General features: G+C 39.9%; 1 protein-coding gene across 3 annotated transcripts; it reads left to right on the forward strand.

Moving 5' to 3' along the window:
• Nucleotides 1-26: 26 nt before the first annotated feature.
• Nucleotides 27-16,737, forward strand: Dhc98D (Dynein heavy chain at 89D). Of its 3 annotated transcripts, XM_069037297.1 has the most exons (17): nt 27-353; nt 585-728; nt 1,052-1,177; nt 1,228-1,269; nt 1,521-1,811; nt 1,861-2,003; nt 2,063-2,791; nt 2,839-3,078; nt 3,133-3,323; nt 3,380-3,971; nt 4,020-4,320; nt 4,374-4,831; nt 5,097-15,495; nt 15,553-15,684; nt 15,739-16,118; nt 16,171-16,350; nt 16,399-16,737. In XM_069037297.1, the coding sequence occupies exons 1-17, from the start codon at nt 116-118 to the stop codon at nt 16,693-16,695; spliced, it is 14,883 nt and encodes a 4,960-aa protein (XP_068893398.1). In that variant the 5' UTR covers nt 27-115; the 3' UTR covers nt 16,696-16,737. The 3 variants fall into 3 exon arrangements, with proteins under 3 accessions (XP_068893398.1, XP_068893399.1, XP_068893400.1); XM_069037299.1 differs by lacking the exon at nt 27-353 and having other exon boundaries at nt 599-728; nt 1,026-1,177; XM_069037298.1 differs by lacking the exons at nt 1,052-1,177; nt 1,228-1,269.

A 16,737-nucleotide genomic window follows, 5' to 3' on the forward strand; every position in this document is an offset into this window, starting at 1 on the left:
GTTTTGAAATGCCTAGCGACACCATAGCAACGTATCTATAAATAACATTTTAACAAAACTCTTTTTATTTCAAAGCGTAATTTATTTTTGATTATTTTATTATAAAAAATATAAAATGGCTGTAGATTTTCGGCGAGAATGGGTAAAAAACAGCGTCACCAGATTCTTCGGATTGGATTCTGGAGAATACTTCGAAGCGATGTTGGCCCAAAACGACGAATTAGAGTACCAGCTGACGTCGTTTTTGGACGACGATTTCCTCAAAAAGGACGAAACGTACAGGAGGCTCTTGTACATTTATAAAACCTCCTACGAAAAGCTGGTCGATGAGGAAATCATGGTGCCTGAAATTGGTGAGAAACAATTAAATTATTTAAAAAGTGTTTTATCCTTTGCATTTTACCAAAAAATAAGTTACCTAATGTAAAATATTTCAACGTAAAACATAAAACTTCTATATAAGAGATAATACATATAAAATAAAGAATTGTATAACTTGAATATAAAATAAAAATGTAAATTCTGTTCAAAATAACAAAACAAAAATTGTTTCAAATGTCATGGCAAGCGTTATTTATTTTTAGTTAAAAAACCATCAGTACACGAAGACCTCGCTGAAGAATCTAAAGGCAAGAAAGGCAAAGGGAAAAAGGGAAAGAAAGGCAAGAAGAAACACAAAAAGGGAAGTAAAAAGTCGACACCTCGCTCATCTCCATCTGCCGATGAAGGTATTTATTTTTATTTTTTATATCATTTTGCATTTTTTATTATTGGGGAAAAGTAAAATAACAATGTGAAAATTAATGTTTTACAATAATAAAGGATTTTGTAAATAATGTAATACATAATTAAAACGTAGGTAGGTATTTAAAATTCTTTACAATTGCACAATAGGAAGTGCAATATTCAGTTGCAGCCTGTCAAAATAAAAGGTTGAATTTTGTTAACAAAAAGGCAACTATAGTATATAGTTAATTTTCTTTAGTTAGAATACCGAGGTAGATAATTTATAAAAAATAAAACAGGTGAATAAAGATGATTGGCCCAATAGGTCAAACAATGGATGGTGAAGCATCAAAAAAGCCATCACGTACAAAAGCAGAAAAGAAGAAAAAGAAGAAAGGGAAAGGAACGAAGAAGAAGGGAACCACTGAATCTGAAGTTAGCGTTACTGAAGGTTTCGTATTTACTTTATTATTATGAAGTCTTTTTCAAATATATTTTTAGGTGCAAGTGTTCCAAAAAGTGAGATAGAAGTGTACCTCGATGGTAAATAAACATTTACATGAGTGAGAAGAGGCGCTTTCGTAGGACATAGATGTAGTGCATTTTGTTTTCTAAAGCTAATCGATCCAATAAGGATTTTACAGTATAGCAAAATGTTTGCTTTTTTAAATCAAAATTGCTTAAGTGTTTTAAATAACACTAAAATTGTCATCAGGATTATTGTACTTATTGTTGTTTCAGAGCTGCGTTTTTTTGGTCTTAAGGTTAGAGTGTTTCATGATTGGTATTTTTAGGTACGGACGAGGAGGAAGGTGATGAAGGTGAAGACAGTCCGCAAGAAGAAGGTGCACCAAGTACAGAAGGGACAGAAACTAAAGAATCGGAAGATCACAAAGACGAACGTGAAGACTCATCACCAGTTCAAGGAACAGTTTCAGAATTAACTGACACGATTGGTCAATCGACTGAAGCAGAAACATCAGAGGAAGCGGAAGGTGCAGAAAAGGATAAAGAAAAAGACAAAAAGAAAAAGAAGAAGAAAAAGAAGAAAGGAACTAGTGGATCTGAAACTACGACTACGGAAGGTATTGTATAGATAATGCTAGTATTAGATTTTTTAAATAAAATTTCTAGGTACAAGTACTCCCAGGAGTGGTAAAAAGAAAAAGAAAAAGGGAGGCAAAAAAGGTAAAGGAGGTAAAAAGAAGAAAGGGAAACACGAGAAAGAAGAACTTGAAGCTGAAGAGTCGGAAGAACCGGAAATTATTTACGTCCCGGTAAAAATTCCCGTAAAGCGGTTACTTAAACATTTTTCTTCACCTAAACGTAATTGCAGAAAATTGTACAAAAGCTCGTTGTGGACCATATTTTGCACGGGAACTTTGGAACTATGAACGAAGCAGTGCTTAACACGGACAATAAACGTTTCGTTTATCTCTTCAGAAAGACTGAAGAAGGAATTTCTATTTCAAATTTCGACAACTATGAAGAAGCCGAAGCCGAGATGCCTGCATATTTCTTAGTTGGTGCCTGTACTGGGAACTTCTTGAACTCTTTGAGGCACCTATTCCAGGAACAATTTCAGCCAATGATGAGAGAATTTTTCATCGAACCGACTGTGAAAAGAGTGAGTTCGTTCAAGGGTAGCTCAAGTCAAAATATTGGGGTCACTTCTGAAACGAACACATTCAAAACGCCATCCGACTTTCGAAGAATGTCGATTCACGCAGAAAAAGCGGGGGATGATTCAGGTCACAAAGGTAAAACAGTAACAGGCGAACATGGAAGTGCGGAAGAGGGTCCGAAAGCGGTATCACTCTCAGACACGCCAATCAGAGACGATCTCATGGCGGAAATCAACGCTTTAGAAAAGTCGCTAAATTGGACTATCGAACATGTAGATGATGATATTGATTTGCCCCTGACAAACTTCCCGGAAGTACTACAAGCCGATGTTCCTAACGAAGAGTTGATCAAAGATAAACAACTCATCGAAACTCTGCAAGATATGGTCATGGCTTGGGAACGCCATATTCTTAAAGTTCTTGAAATCTATCTGGCAAAGGTAAATTTAACAAATACATGAAATTCAAATTTAATGCTTTCTCGTAGACCCCCGAAGGCCACGGTCCAATACCTGAATATGAGTATTGGAGAGAAAGAGAGGCTGCCCTGAGTGCCATCGTTGAACAACTGAAAAAGCCAATGGTGGTGAGAGTTAACGACATATTGGAACTTGCAAAATCACCAATTATTGATGCTTTCATTAATTATTTGGTCGACTTAAAGAAATACTACATTCAAGCTCGAGATAATGTGAAGTTCTTGTCAACTGTGTTACGTCACTTTAAGGTTTTTAACCGGTTATATTGCTTTATAAAAAAAATAACACAAACGTTTGTATAGACTGTAACATCATGTGAGGATTTCGTTCGTGTAAAGGACTGCATTCCTGTACTAATCGAAGGACTTCATCTCATTTGGGTCCTGTCCAGATATTACTGTACAGACGAAACAATGGTACCACTTATGGAACGAATTGTGTCTTGTCTTGTCGAGAAAGTCAGAGGAAATTTGGACAGTCAATTTTTATTCAGGTAATAACTAAGAGAAAATTGTTTGTGATTGGTCAATTTCCTCGTACTCTGTCTAGAAATCCCATAGAACATATAAAGAAATTAACGCAATCGGCAAAAGAAATGCTCGAAATCTGGAAGTCTTCCTATATGGAGACTCGACAAAAAATTGAAGACTCTGGTAAAGGTCAGCGATGGGAATTTGACAAGAAAAAACTCTTCTCTGAGTCTGACTATATGGCAACTGTGTGCAAAGACCTCTACGATGTGGCGACCATCATTGAAGAGTTTAATAACATATTCGGTCCTGAATTAAGAGCCATGGTTGTCGATCCTCAAAAAATTGACAATGTGGCTAAACGGGTCGAAAGACTGGTGATTCAGATCGAATCGGCAGATTTCGACATTTTCAGCGAAAACCACAAAGAAAATTGGGAGGCCATAATGGCATTCTTTTATAAAGAAGTGAGAAAACTGGAACAAGAGGGAGTCAGATTTATCGATCAAAGCTTCAAAACGCTCCGATCGTCAGAAAGCGCTTTAGAAATGCTTTCAAAACTTAAAAACGTCCAGACAAGACAAATTATTCTTGACAGGTTGTTGACAAAGTTCGATGTGATTTTGGATCAGTTCAATAAAGAACTTTTGGTTATCGACGATTCTTTTACGGTATGCACTTGTCTGGTTTCTTTGTTATTTTTAATTTGAGTTTTTCAGAGGAACAAGCGACATCCTCCAATATGCAAAGACCATCCGCCGCACGGTGGGGCGATATTCTGGGTCCAGTTGCTGATTAATCTCGTAAAGATGCCTGTGTTGAAGTTCCAAAAAGTACCAGAACTCGAGAATTCAGCCCAAAAGGAAGAAGTCTTCAAAAATTACCTCTTGATGGTCAAAACTCTAAAATCCTACCAGAATTTCAAGTTCAACCTGTGGCTAGAGCATTCCACGCCCATCATGGAGCAAGCGATGCAGATGGACATACTGAAGTTTATCAACGCGGCGACGGCTTCGAGGAGTAAGACAAAGCACAGCTGTGCAAACGGTACCACTTTATTGTTTCAAATTTAGCTGTGGAACACGGACGGAAGAGTATTGCTAAAAGCATAACAACTATACAGTCGGGTTCTACAGGAACGGCACCCAGTAAAGCTAGCTTACAACACGTCCGTTCTCAACCCAAAGTCTTAAAAATATCGACCGCGGGGCACGTGATTAAATGGGTGTCGGGGAAAAAGATGGCCAATCTGGTCATGGAAAAAATTCGCTCTCAGAGGAGTCTCACTTGGCACGAGGTGATGGGTGATATGATCGTCGTAGAGCAAAATATAGAGTTTGCGATCAACTTCAACGATGACTTGTTTAGTTGCATACGCGGGGCTGAATTGTTAGATTCATTAAAATACGAATTACCTGATAAAATCAAAATGATAGCTACTAGAAAAGAACGACTGCAGAAAGATGTCGCTGCAGTCAAAAGTATGCTGGAAAATTACAATGCAATTATGAAGAAACTCAGCGTACCTCAGGTAAATGTGTGGTAAGTCTGTGCGATCGAAAAAAAAATCGAGCAGCAATGACTATCATGGTTCAGTTGGCAGACATGATTTAAGTATTGGCGGTGGCGCTGTCAAAGAAAGTAATTTATAATAAAAAAAAACTTGAAGGTTGTCAAATACAGCAAACTAACGCTGCCAACTGAACCATGATCGTTATGGCTTACGCGTTTTTTTTTTCGACTGCACGGTATTTAGTTTAACAAAAGAATAAAAAGTTGTTTTTGACTTTTAATAGATGAATTTACTGAGGAACGAAATCAAGCACGTCGAGCTCTTCATTCAGCAAGGTTTGTCGAGAATTAATTGGACTTCTTTAGGAATCGTAGAGTACGCCAATACGTGCCAAAGTAAAATCGATTATTTACAAAATCTGTACAAACAAGTGGTTCACATTGAAGACGAGTTGAAGATAAAAATCCACGTCTTGTCTTCTTTTAATCTTTTCGATTATCGAACGGTCGACGAAGACCCCGAGCGCTTACCTTGCAAAGAGTTCTTCGTGGAGATGTCAGATTTGAGGGTGAAACGAGTGTGTCAGATGTTAAAAATATACGAAAGTTTGGGGCCCATTCTGATAAAGATCGAAACTCTAGCTTTAGGTACCAACACCGGAAAGTCGCCATTCATGACAACCAGTTACTCGTTCTGGGAAGCAGAAATTTACAAAGGATTTATCAGCTTCGCTCTCAGAAACTTCGACACGTTCATGATAAAAATGCAACAAAAGAAACCGATTTTCCAGGTCGACGCAGTGGTAGTCACTCCGGAATTATTTTTGCGACCGACTTCCGCCGAAATCTACAACATCATGGTGAAGAGTGTCAAAGATTTCCTCGATAAACTGAAGAGATTTCCCCGCTGGATGAACGGGATGTGTCTCATGTGCCAACCCCAGAAGCTCCCAACTGGAGAAGAATACATCTACTCATTCTACGACGATGTTCTACGCGTGCCTGACATTGGTGACGTGCTTCAAAAACTGCAAGACATCGCTCAGAAGACTATTTTGGAGGTCCATAGACATCTGCAAAAGTGGAGACGATACAAAAATATATGGTGTTACGACAAAGATTACACGTGCGAACGATTTATAGAAAAAAATAATCAGCTTTCAAAATACGATGACAAGTTTATGTTTTACGCGGATATTTTGAAAGACATGCGAAATCACGAGAACTACTTCGACATAAGCTGTATTCGCTTGAACTTGAGACCTCTGTTGGATACCATAGCGGAACACACTACCGAATGGAAGAATACGCTAGGGCGCTTGTTAGATAAAAATACTAAAGGGAAAATGGACGAAATGAAGACAACGATGTATGATCTTCGCAGTTTGGTTAATCAGAATATCAAAGGTTTGGAGAAGTTTAAATCTGTTATGCAAGCAATAGGAACAATACTGAAAAACAATGTAAATATGGAATTGGAATATATAAACTGTCAAAATATCTACAGCATATTACGACAACATGAAATAGAGTTTAATCCGGAACATGAAGAGCTAGCATATCAACTGGAAAAAGAGTGGAAAACACTTCATTTTTCCGCTCTGTATAGAGAACAAAAATTAGAACTAACAAAAGACAGATTTGCTCAAATGACCCTTACAGAAATCAGTGACTTCTGTGAGATGCTAGATGAATTTGTTAAGAAATTTGATGAAGAAGGACCAGGTTCTGTCGGCGAGGATTTGGACCATGGTATTACATTGATGGAAGAATATGGTAAAATGTTTACAGAACTAGAAGAACGGAGAATCGAACTTATCAACGCCGAAATGTTATTTGACATACCTTTGGCAGATTATTCGGAGTATTTGAGGGTAAAATCCGATTTTGAAGCTATGGGCGTTATTTATAAATTTTATAAGACACAAAAACATGCTAGAGAAGTATGGGGACGCACTCTCTGGGCAAATTTAGATCCCCAAGCGTTAAGTGATGGTATAGATGGTTTCATGAAAGATTACCGAAAAATTCCAAAGGCGATCAGAGCTCTGCCTGTGGGCCAGATGTTAGACTTGAAGATGAAGCAATTCAAGAATGTTATTCCTTTGATGGTGGCGCTGAAAAATGAGGCTTTGAGGGAGAGACATTGGCAGGAGCTGATGCAGAAAACTGGAATTGAATTCGACATGTCTCCAGACAGATTTACATTGGACAATATGTTTGCCATGGAACTGCATCGATATCAAGACATTGCAGAAGAGATTATCAATCACGCGATCAAAGAGTTGAGTATAGAAAAAGGAGTGAAACAGATTGCAGAGACATGGACCAACATGAATTTCATATTACATAAACACATGAAAGGAAATGAAGACCGAGGTTTTGTTGTTGGTTCAACTGAAGAAATCATGCAAGTGCTTGAAGATAATTCAATGAATCTTCAGAGTATGGCTGGATCGCAATTTGTCGGTCCGTTCTTAATGCAGGTGCAAAAACTGGAAAAAAGCTTGGCTAACATCGGTGAAGTCATCGACGAATGGTTGTCAGTTCAAAGAAAATGGATGTACTTGGAAGGTATTTTTGTGGGAGGTGACATTAGATCCCAACTACCGGAAGAAGCGAAGAAATTTGATGACATAGACAAATCCTTTAGACGAATAATGTTGGAAACTGCGAAAAGACCAAACGTGATGGAGTGTTGCAACGCGCCTGGACGACTTGTCGAATTTCAAGGTCTCGGTTCGGGTCTGGACAGGTGCCAAAAATCATTAAACGACTATCTGGACTCTAAGCGAAGGCGTTTCCCTCGATTTTATTTCATTTCAACTGAAGAATTACTATCCATTCTTGGAAGTAGTAATCCTGAAGTAGTGCAAGAGCACATGATCAAAATGTTCGACAATATCAAATCGTTGAGGATGCATTTGGATCATAATGATAGAATGATTGCCAGCGCGATGATATCATCTGAAGGGGAAGTTATGGAATTCCGGCACTCTGTACACATCATTGGAAAGGTTGAAGACTGGATGAACGATGTTTTGAACGAAATGCGTCGTTCTAATCGATTTATAACCAAAAGTGCCATATTCTACTACGGAAAAATTAGGCGACCTAGGACGGAATGGATGATGGACTATCAAGGTATGGTCTGTCTTGCTGGTAGCCAAGTGTGGTGGACTGCAGAAGTTGAAAACGTCTTCGTCAAAATCAAGAAAGGGAATAAAAGGGCAATGAAGGAATATCTTGAACAGTTGAACAAACAACTCGACGAGATCGTCATAACAGTGAGAGCGGATTTGTCAGCCAACGACAGGACAAAGTTCAGAACAATAGCAATTATAGAAGTACACGCTCGAGACATCATCGAGAATTTTGTCACCGACAGTGTTACCGACATCAGGGAATTCGAATGGGAAAGTCAACTTAGGTTTTATTGGGTTAACCAACTGGACAATTTGTGGGTGACTCAATGTACAGGTTCATTTGAGTACGGTTACGAATACATGGGATTAAATGGGCGTCTCGTGATTACACCTTTGACCGACAGAATTTATTTGACGATCACTCAAGCTCTGATAATGCATTTAGGAGGAGCTCCGGCTGGTCCTGCGGGAACTGGCAAAACGGAAACCACAAAAGATTTAGCCAAAGCTATGGCTCTTCTGTGTATTGTCACAAACTGTGGTGAAGGAATGGATTTCAAAGCTATTGGAACAACGTTGGCAGGATTATCTCAATGTGGGGCCTGGGGATGTTTCGACGAATTCAATCGAATCGACATATCAGTCTTGTCGGTAATTTCGACACAACTTCAAACCATCAGGAGCGCTCTAATGTTGAAACTCGAGAAATTTACATTTGAAGGTGCCGAAATCAACTTGGACTCAAAAGTGGGAATATTCATCACGATGAATCCAGGATATGCTGGGAGAACAGAACTTCCGGAGTCTGTAAAAGCTCTGTTCAGACCTGTTGTTTGTATTGTCCCTGATCTAGAGATGATTTGTCTCATTTCTCTCTTCTCGGATGGTTTTCTGCAAGCCAAAGTTTTGGCTAAAAAGATGACAGTTCTTTATAAACTCGCTCGAGAACAATTATCGAAACAGTTCCACTACGATTGGGGTTTAAGAGCGCTGAATGCGGTACTAAGAATGGCTGGCGTTTTAAAAAGGGCATCGCCGGACCTAAACGAAGCTCTGGTATTGATGAGAGCATTGAGAGACATGAATCACCCCAAATTCGTGTACGAAGATGTGCCTTTGTTTTTGGGATTAATCAGAGATCTCTTCCCTGGAATGGACTGTCCCCGAGTGGGGTATCCAGATTTTAATGCAGCCGTGGAGAAAGGTCTAGCAACGCACTTGTACATCGTACTACCCTATCAAGTTGATAAAGTCGTACAATTGTACGAAACTATGATGACGAGGCATTCAACCATGTTGGTTGGACCTACCGGCGGAGGAAAAACTGTCGTCATTCAAGCATTAGCGCGTGCGCAAACTATACTAGGCCTCAAAACAAAAATTTATACACTAAATCCCAAAGCTTGTTCTGTTATTGAGTTGTACGGTATTCTGGATCCAATCTCCAGAGACTGGACCGACGGACTTTTGTCAAACATCTTCAGAGATATGAACAAACCCACCGAGAAACAGGAAAGAAGATACATCTTATTCGACGGAGACGTTGACGCATTGTGGATCGAAAACATGAATTCCGTCATGGACGACAACAAACTGTTGACTCTCGCTAACGGTGAACGGATTAGGCTGCAAGTGCCGGTGTGTGCGTTATTGTTCGAAGTGGGAGACTTACAATATGCGTCACCTGCGACAGTTTCCAGAGCTGGGATGGTCTACGTTGACCCAAAAAATTTAGGATTTCAACCGTATTGGGACAGGTGGGTTCAAACCAGGAAGCACCCACCGGAAAGAGAGGCTTTTCAAACTTTTTACGAACAGTATATACCTGATTTGATGGCCTATGTTCTTGAAGGGACGGTAGCCAACAAGCAAGTTGCTCCATTGAAAACTGTAATACCTCAAAGCGGATTAAATATGATAACTCAGTTGTGCTACATGATAAACTCGGTTTATCCTCAGCCACAGGAAGATACAAGAGATCCGGAAGAAGAAGTCGACGCGGAACTGATCGAAGCCATTTTTATTTATTGTATTTATAATTCTGTCGGGGCGGCTCTTGTTGCAGATTGCCGATTTGATTTTGACGAATTTGTCAAATCGCAGTGTTCACTGTTGAAACAAGATGACACGGTTGAAAACAAAGCTGACAGTAGACACCTTCCTTGTAGTTTTCCAACACTTTACGACTATTACTTCGACGTACAAGAGCAAGTCTGGATCGCTTGGAAGTGGATTGTTCCAGAATATGAACACGACTCCACTAAGAGATTCTCGGAGATTCTTGTCCCAACAGTTGATACTGTCCGAGTTACTTATCTTCTCAATCTAATGAATAAAGTTGGAAGACCAATTATTTTAGTGGGCGAGACTGGTACGTCTAAAACGGCAATCATTCAGAACTTTTTACGAAGCTTAAATCCTGATATCAACATCTTGTTGAACATCAATTTTTCATCAAGAACTTCGTCGATGGATGTTCAGAAAAATCTAGAGTCTGCTGTAGAAAAACGAACAAAAGATATCTACGGTCCCCCACTGGGGAAAAAGTTGATATGTTTCATAGACGACATGAATATGCCACAAGTAGACGAGTACGGAACTCAACAACCAATTGCTCTACTGAAATTATTATTTGAAAGAAAGGGCTTTTATGACAGGGGGAAAGATCTTAACTGGAAGACTTTGAAAGATGTTTCTTATTTTGCTGCCATGGGAGTCGCCGGTGGAGGTCGCAACGAAGTTGATCCCCGCTTTATGTCGATGTTTTCAGTTTTTAATTTAATCTTTCCCAGTTCTGAAACTCTACACCACATTTACAGCTGCATTTTGAGCGGACATCTGTCACAATTTCCAGAAGAAGTTCAACAGGCAGAAACTTTGATCACAATGACACTAAATCTCTACAACATTATTGTAGTACAGCTACCACCCACACCAAGCAAGTTTCATTACATTTTCAATATGAGAGATTTGTCAAGGATAGTCGCTGGGATGTGCAAGACAACAGCGAAGTTTTTCTTCGCTGTGCACCAGATTGTGAGGGTCTGGAGAAATGAATTTACGAGAGTGATCTGTGACAGACTTATCAGTAAAGAAGATCAAGAATTCATGACGATCCAAGTTAAGGGGCAAATAGAAAAATATTATCCAACTCCGGTTAAAGAGGAAGTAGTGATTCCGGAAAACATTGACGAAATGAGTTCGTTTGAATTTGAAGAACCTAAAGAAGAGGAAGTGGTCGAAGAAGACACCGAAGAAAGGATCGACGTTATAGAATATTCAATGAGAGATCCTTTGCTGTTTGGTGACTATCGTAATGCAGTGAATGAAGACGAAATTAGGTATTACGAGGACCTCTTGGACTACGAGGCAATTTACTTCCTCTTCCAAGAGATCATGGAGGTGTACAACGAACGTCAAGAGAAATTAAACATAGTTCTTTTCGATGACGCTTTAGAACATTTAACTCGCATTCATCGAGGGATAAGACTACAAAGAGGCCACGTGATGTTAGTGGGAGTAGGGGGAAGTGGAAAGAACAGTTTGACAAAAATTGCAGCTTTCACAGCGAGCTGCGAAATATTTGAAATCGTGCTTTGCAAAGGCTACAATGAAACAATGTTTAAAGAAGATTTGAAAAAATTGTACAATCAACTGGGAATTGACGGTAAACCAACAGTGTTTTACTTCACTGCTGCTCAAATCGTGGAAGAAGGCTTTCTGGAATTCATTAATAACATTTTGATGATCGGTATAGTACCGGCGCTCTTCACTGACGATGAAAAGGAACAAATTATCATGCAATTAAGAAATGCAGCTAAGAACGAGGGGTACGGAGTCGCAAAAGATTCAGTTTGGCAATATTTTCTTCACAGATGCGCCGATAATCTACATTTGGTACTTGCGATGTCGCCTTCGGGAGATATCTTGAGCAAAAGATGTAGAAGTTTTCCAGGTCTGGTTAACAATACGACAATCGACTGGATTTTTCACTGGCCTATGCAAGCCTTGTTTGCAGTAGCATCAGTTTTTCTTAAAGAAAATCCAAAAATTCCGGAAATATACCGAGACCATATCATAGAACACGTGGTACATGTTCACACAAGCATCGAAGATTATGTGAAAGATTATCTAATCAAATTACGAAGGAAAAATTACGTTACACCTAAGCATTATCTGGACTTGATGCAGACTTATTTAAAACTGTTGGACGAGAAAAATCTGTATATCGACAGTCAATGTAATCGGCTGCAAAGTGGAATGACAAAAATTGAAGAAGCAAGTGCTGAATTAGCGGTGTTGAATGCCAAACTGGCGAAACAAAAGATAAGAGTGGAGGAAGCCACGAGGCAGTGTGAAGCAATGTTGGCGGAAATCGACGAAGGTACCAGAAAAGCGACAGAAAAAAAGGATTTGGCATCTTTGAAAAGCAGCGAAATCGAAGAACAAGCTAGAATTATAAGTTTGGAAAAAGCGGACGCAGATGAAGCTTTAGCTGCTGCTTTGCCGGCGTTAGAGACGGCAAGATTAGCACTATCAGATCTGGAAAAAGCTGATATCACAGAAATAAGATCTTTCGCTACGCCCCCCGAAGCTGTGCAAACAGTCTGCGAATGCGTTGCCATAATCAGAGGATACAAAGAAATATCGTGGAAGACGGCCAAGGGAATGATGGCGGATTCCAATTTTCTGAAAACTCTCCAAGAAATGAATTGCGATCTAATTACGCAAGCGCAAATTCGTGGAGTGAAGGCACACATGAAGAAGTCAAGTAAGCTTGACGACATGGCTTCCATCAGTAAAGCCGGCTATGGTCTCTTGAAATTTGTTCAAGCCGTGTTGGGCTACTGTGCTGTCTACAGGGAGGTTAAGCCGAAAAAAGAAAGAGTGGAACAACTGCAAAGGGATTACGATGCTGCCAAAAAGAGTCTAGAGAAATTGTACAATGAAATAGCAAAACTAGAAGCGGCTTTAGACGAGCTGAATAAGAAATACGAAGCAGCCATGAAGAGAAGGCAAGAACTTCAAGAGGAGACGGACATCATGATGAGACGTCTTATTGCGGCTGATAAATTAATAACAGGATTGAGTTCGGAACGAGAACGCTGGACAAAAGATTTAGAGATGTTACATTTAGAAAAAGAAAGACTGGTCGGGAACTGTTTGCTTTCTTCAGCTTTTCTAAGTTATGGAGGACCGTTTACTTATGAATTCAGAAAACAAATGATCTATGAAGATTGGCAAAACGATATTCTGAAAAGAGAGATTCCTCTTACGCAGCCATTCAAGATCGAATCTAATCTTTCGAATGACGTGGAAATTAGTCTTTGGAATTCTGAAGGTCTTCCTCCTGACGAGCTGTCGGTTCAGAACGGCATACTAACTTTGAAAGGGTCCAGGTTTCCTCTTTGCATTGACCCACAGCAGCAAGCTCTCAACTGGATCAAACGAAAAGAAGAAAAATTCAACTTAAAGATTCTGAACTTTAATGACCACGACTTCCTGAAGTTCTTGGATATGGCAATTAAATACGGCTCTCCGATACTGTTTCAAGATGTTGACGATTATATCGATCCAGTAGTGGACAATGTGATTCAAAAGAACATCAAAAACATCAGCGGAAGAGTGTTTGTGATTTTGGGAGACAAAGAGGTGGATTATGATCCAAATTTCAGGATGTACATGACAACAAAGTTCGCTAATCCAACTTTCAATCCTGCGGTATACGCAAATGCGGTTGTTATTAACTATACAGTGACTTTGTCAGGTTTAGAAGATCAGTTGCTAAGTGTCGTGGTGAGGAACGAGAGACCGGATTTAGAAGAGCAAAGAGAAAAATTGATCGAGGAGACAAGTGAAAATAAGAACTTGCTTCAAAACCTTGAAGATTCGCTGTTAAGAGAGTTATCTACAACCACTGGGAATATGTTAGATAACGTTGAACTGGTCGAAACTTTGGAGAATACAAAGGGTAAGGCGAAAGAAGTGTCAGATAAATTAATATTGGCCGACGAAACCGCTCGCGATATTAACAAACTGAGAGACGGATATCGTCCAGTATCGCGACGAGGTGCTATTTTATTCTTCGTTTTGTCCGACATGGCTGGTGTAAACGCGATGTATCAATATTCGCTCGCTTCGTATTTGGAAGTGTTCGCATATTCGCTTAGAAAGGCATTGCCTCACACAATACTCGTGAAGAGGTTGTCCAACATAATAAATACGCTCACGAAAAATGTTTACGATTATGGATGCACTGGGATCTTCGAAGTCCACAAGTTACTGTTTTCGTTTCAAATGACAACAAAGCTGCAGCAAAATGAGCAGAACGTTTCTCAACAGGAACTCGAGTTCTTCATTAAAGGTTCCGTAAGCTTGGAAAAGACGGTAAGAGAAAATCCGGCGAAATTCATTACTGCACAAGGTTGGGCAGACTTGATAAAATTAAGCACGGATTTTCCGGATGATTTCGGTAATCTGCCAGACGACGTCGAAAGAAATTTGGACGAATGGCAAGACTGGTATGACTTGGACGCTCCAGAGGCAACAGAGTTTCCTTGCGGATACAAACACAAACTCAAACCTTTCCAAATCTTGATGTTACTGCGTTGCTTCAGAATCGATCGCGTCTACAGAGCCGTCGACGACTACATAACAGAAGTCACCGGTGAAGAATACATAATGCCACCTGTTATAAGCTTCGACGGAATTTTTGAACAAAGCAGTCCAATGACTCCGGTGATCTTCGTCTTGAGCCCCGGTTCTGATCCCACCGCCGAACTGATGAAACTCGCCGACAGAAGTGGTTTCGGAGGTGGAAAATTCAGATACTTATCTCTCGGACAAGGTCAAGAAGCCGCAGCTCTGTCCCTATTAGAGACAGCCATAGCAAGAGGACAATGGCTCATGTTCCAAAACTGTCACTTACTGTTGTCTTTCGTCCGACAGTTGGAGAAGCAACTGGAGAAAGTTTCCAAACCTCATCCAGACTTCAGACTGTGGTTAACCACAGATCCTGTAAACAACTTTCCGATCGGAATTCTTCAAAGCTCGCTCAAAGTTGTTACAGAACCTCCGAACGGTCTCAAATTGAATCTGAGAAACACGTATTTCAAAATCAGACAGCAAACCTTAGACTCTTGTGCCCACCCAGTCTTCAAATCTCTGGTTTACGTTTTAGCCTTCTTCCATGCAGTAGTTCAGGAGCGCCGAAAGTACGACAAAATTGGCTGGAACATTTGCTACGACTTCAACGAGTCAGATTTTAACGTCTGCGTGCAGATCCTGGACACCTATTTGACGAAAGCCATGGAAGCCAAAGATGTCCGAATTCCGTGGAACAGTCTCAAATATTTAATTGGAGAGGTCATGTATGGGGGTAGAGTTATCGATGACTTTGACAGAAGAATCGTTGCGACGTATATGGATGAGTACATGGGAGATTTTCTTTTTGACACTTTCCAACCCTTCCACTTCTACCATGACAGCACGGTTGACTACGTAATACCACCGGATGGAGTTAAAGATGATTATATTGGTAAGAATTAGGTTTTATTGGTTTAGGAAATACATACACTAATTCGGAAATATTTAGAGATGATAGATGAACTACCACTGGCAAACAGTCCAGATGTTTTTGGTTTGCACCCAAATGCTGAAATTGGATACTATACGCAAGCCACCAAAGAAATGTGGCGATTACTCATCGAACTACAACCACAAACTTGTAATATTAACGTGAATGAATTTTAAACGAGTGTTTAATAAAATTGTTTGATAGCTGTCGGCGGGGAAGGAATCAGTCGTGAAGAGTTCATTGAAAATGTCACGCACGATATTTTGCAAAAAATACCAGAAGAATATGAAGTATGGAAAGTTCGAAGATTTTTCCAGAGAGTTATGTCACCCACAGTTGTGGTACTTCTACAAGAACTCGAACGATTTAACACCTTAATTGCAACAATGAGAAGAACTTTAACTCAACTGTTGAAGGCCCTAGCGGGTGACATAGGTATGGACGCGGTCTTGGACAATGTAGCGTATTCGCTGTACAACGGACAACTACCAAACGCTTGGAGACGCTTAAGTCCAGCAACTTGCAAAACTCTGGGGGGCTGGATAGAACACTTCGAAAAACGTCAAGATCAATTTTTCAATTGGGTAGGATTAATAAAATTGTCCACTTTAAATAGATTTAAACGAATTTCTGCAGTCTAACACCGGAGAACCTGCAGTTTTGTGGATCTCGGGACTACACATTCCAGAGACTTATCTTGCGGCTTTGGTGCAGATAGCTTGCCGTCTTAACAACTGGCCACTGGACAGGTCCACCTTGTACACAAACGTTAGCGAATACGTCGATCCTAACGATGTTACTTTAAGACCGCCCGCGGTAAAACATTTTTTTGTCTTTGATAAACATAGTGATGGTTATTTTTAGGGAAACTGTATGGTTCATGGATTATATCTTGAAGGAGCCGGTTGGGATACCGAAAATAAATGCTTGAAGAGATCTGCTCCCAAAATTTTGATAGAGCCACTACCAGTTATGAACGTCATACCGATAGAAGCCTTTCGATTAAAACTACAAAATACGCTTAGAACGCCGGTTTACACAACATCGCAAAGAAGAAACGCCATGGGGGTGGGGCTCGTTTTTGAAGCCGATCTAGGAACTCCCGAACATATCAGCCATTGGATTTTACAAGGAGTCTGTCTAGTTCTAAATACAGATTGAGGTTATGGACGATATGAGTTTTTAATAAACATTTTTATAAAA

The sequence above is a fragment of the Tenebrio molitor genome, chromosome 2 (assembly GCF_963966145.1).
Source record: "Tenebrio molitor chromosome 2, icTenMoli1.1, whole genome shotgun sequence".
Classification (NCBI taxonomy): domain Eukaryota; kingdom Metazoa; phylum Arthropoda; class Insecta; order Coleoptera; family Tenebrionidae; genus Tenebrio; species Tenebrio molitor.

Excerpts from the sequence above, each read along its gene's own strand:
- Dhc98D (XM_069037297.1), top strand. The coding sequence starts at position 116 with ATGGCTGTAGATTTTCGGCGAGAATGGGTAAAAAACAGCGTCACCAGA. Across the intron at positions 1,178-1,227 it reads TGAAGTTAGCGTTACTGAAG|GTGCAAGTGTTCCAAAAAGT; the intron begins GTTTCGTATTTA and ends ATATATTTTTAG. Across the intron at positions 15,685-15,738 it reads CGAACTACAACCACAAACTT|CTGTCGGCGGGGAAGGAATC; the intron begins GTAATATTAACG and ends ATTGTTTGATAG.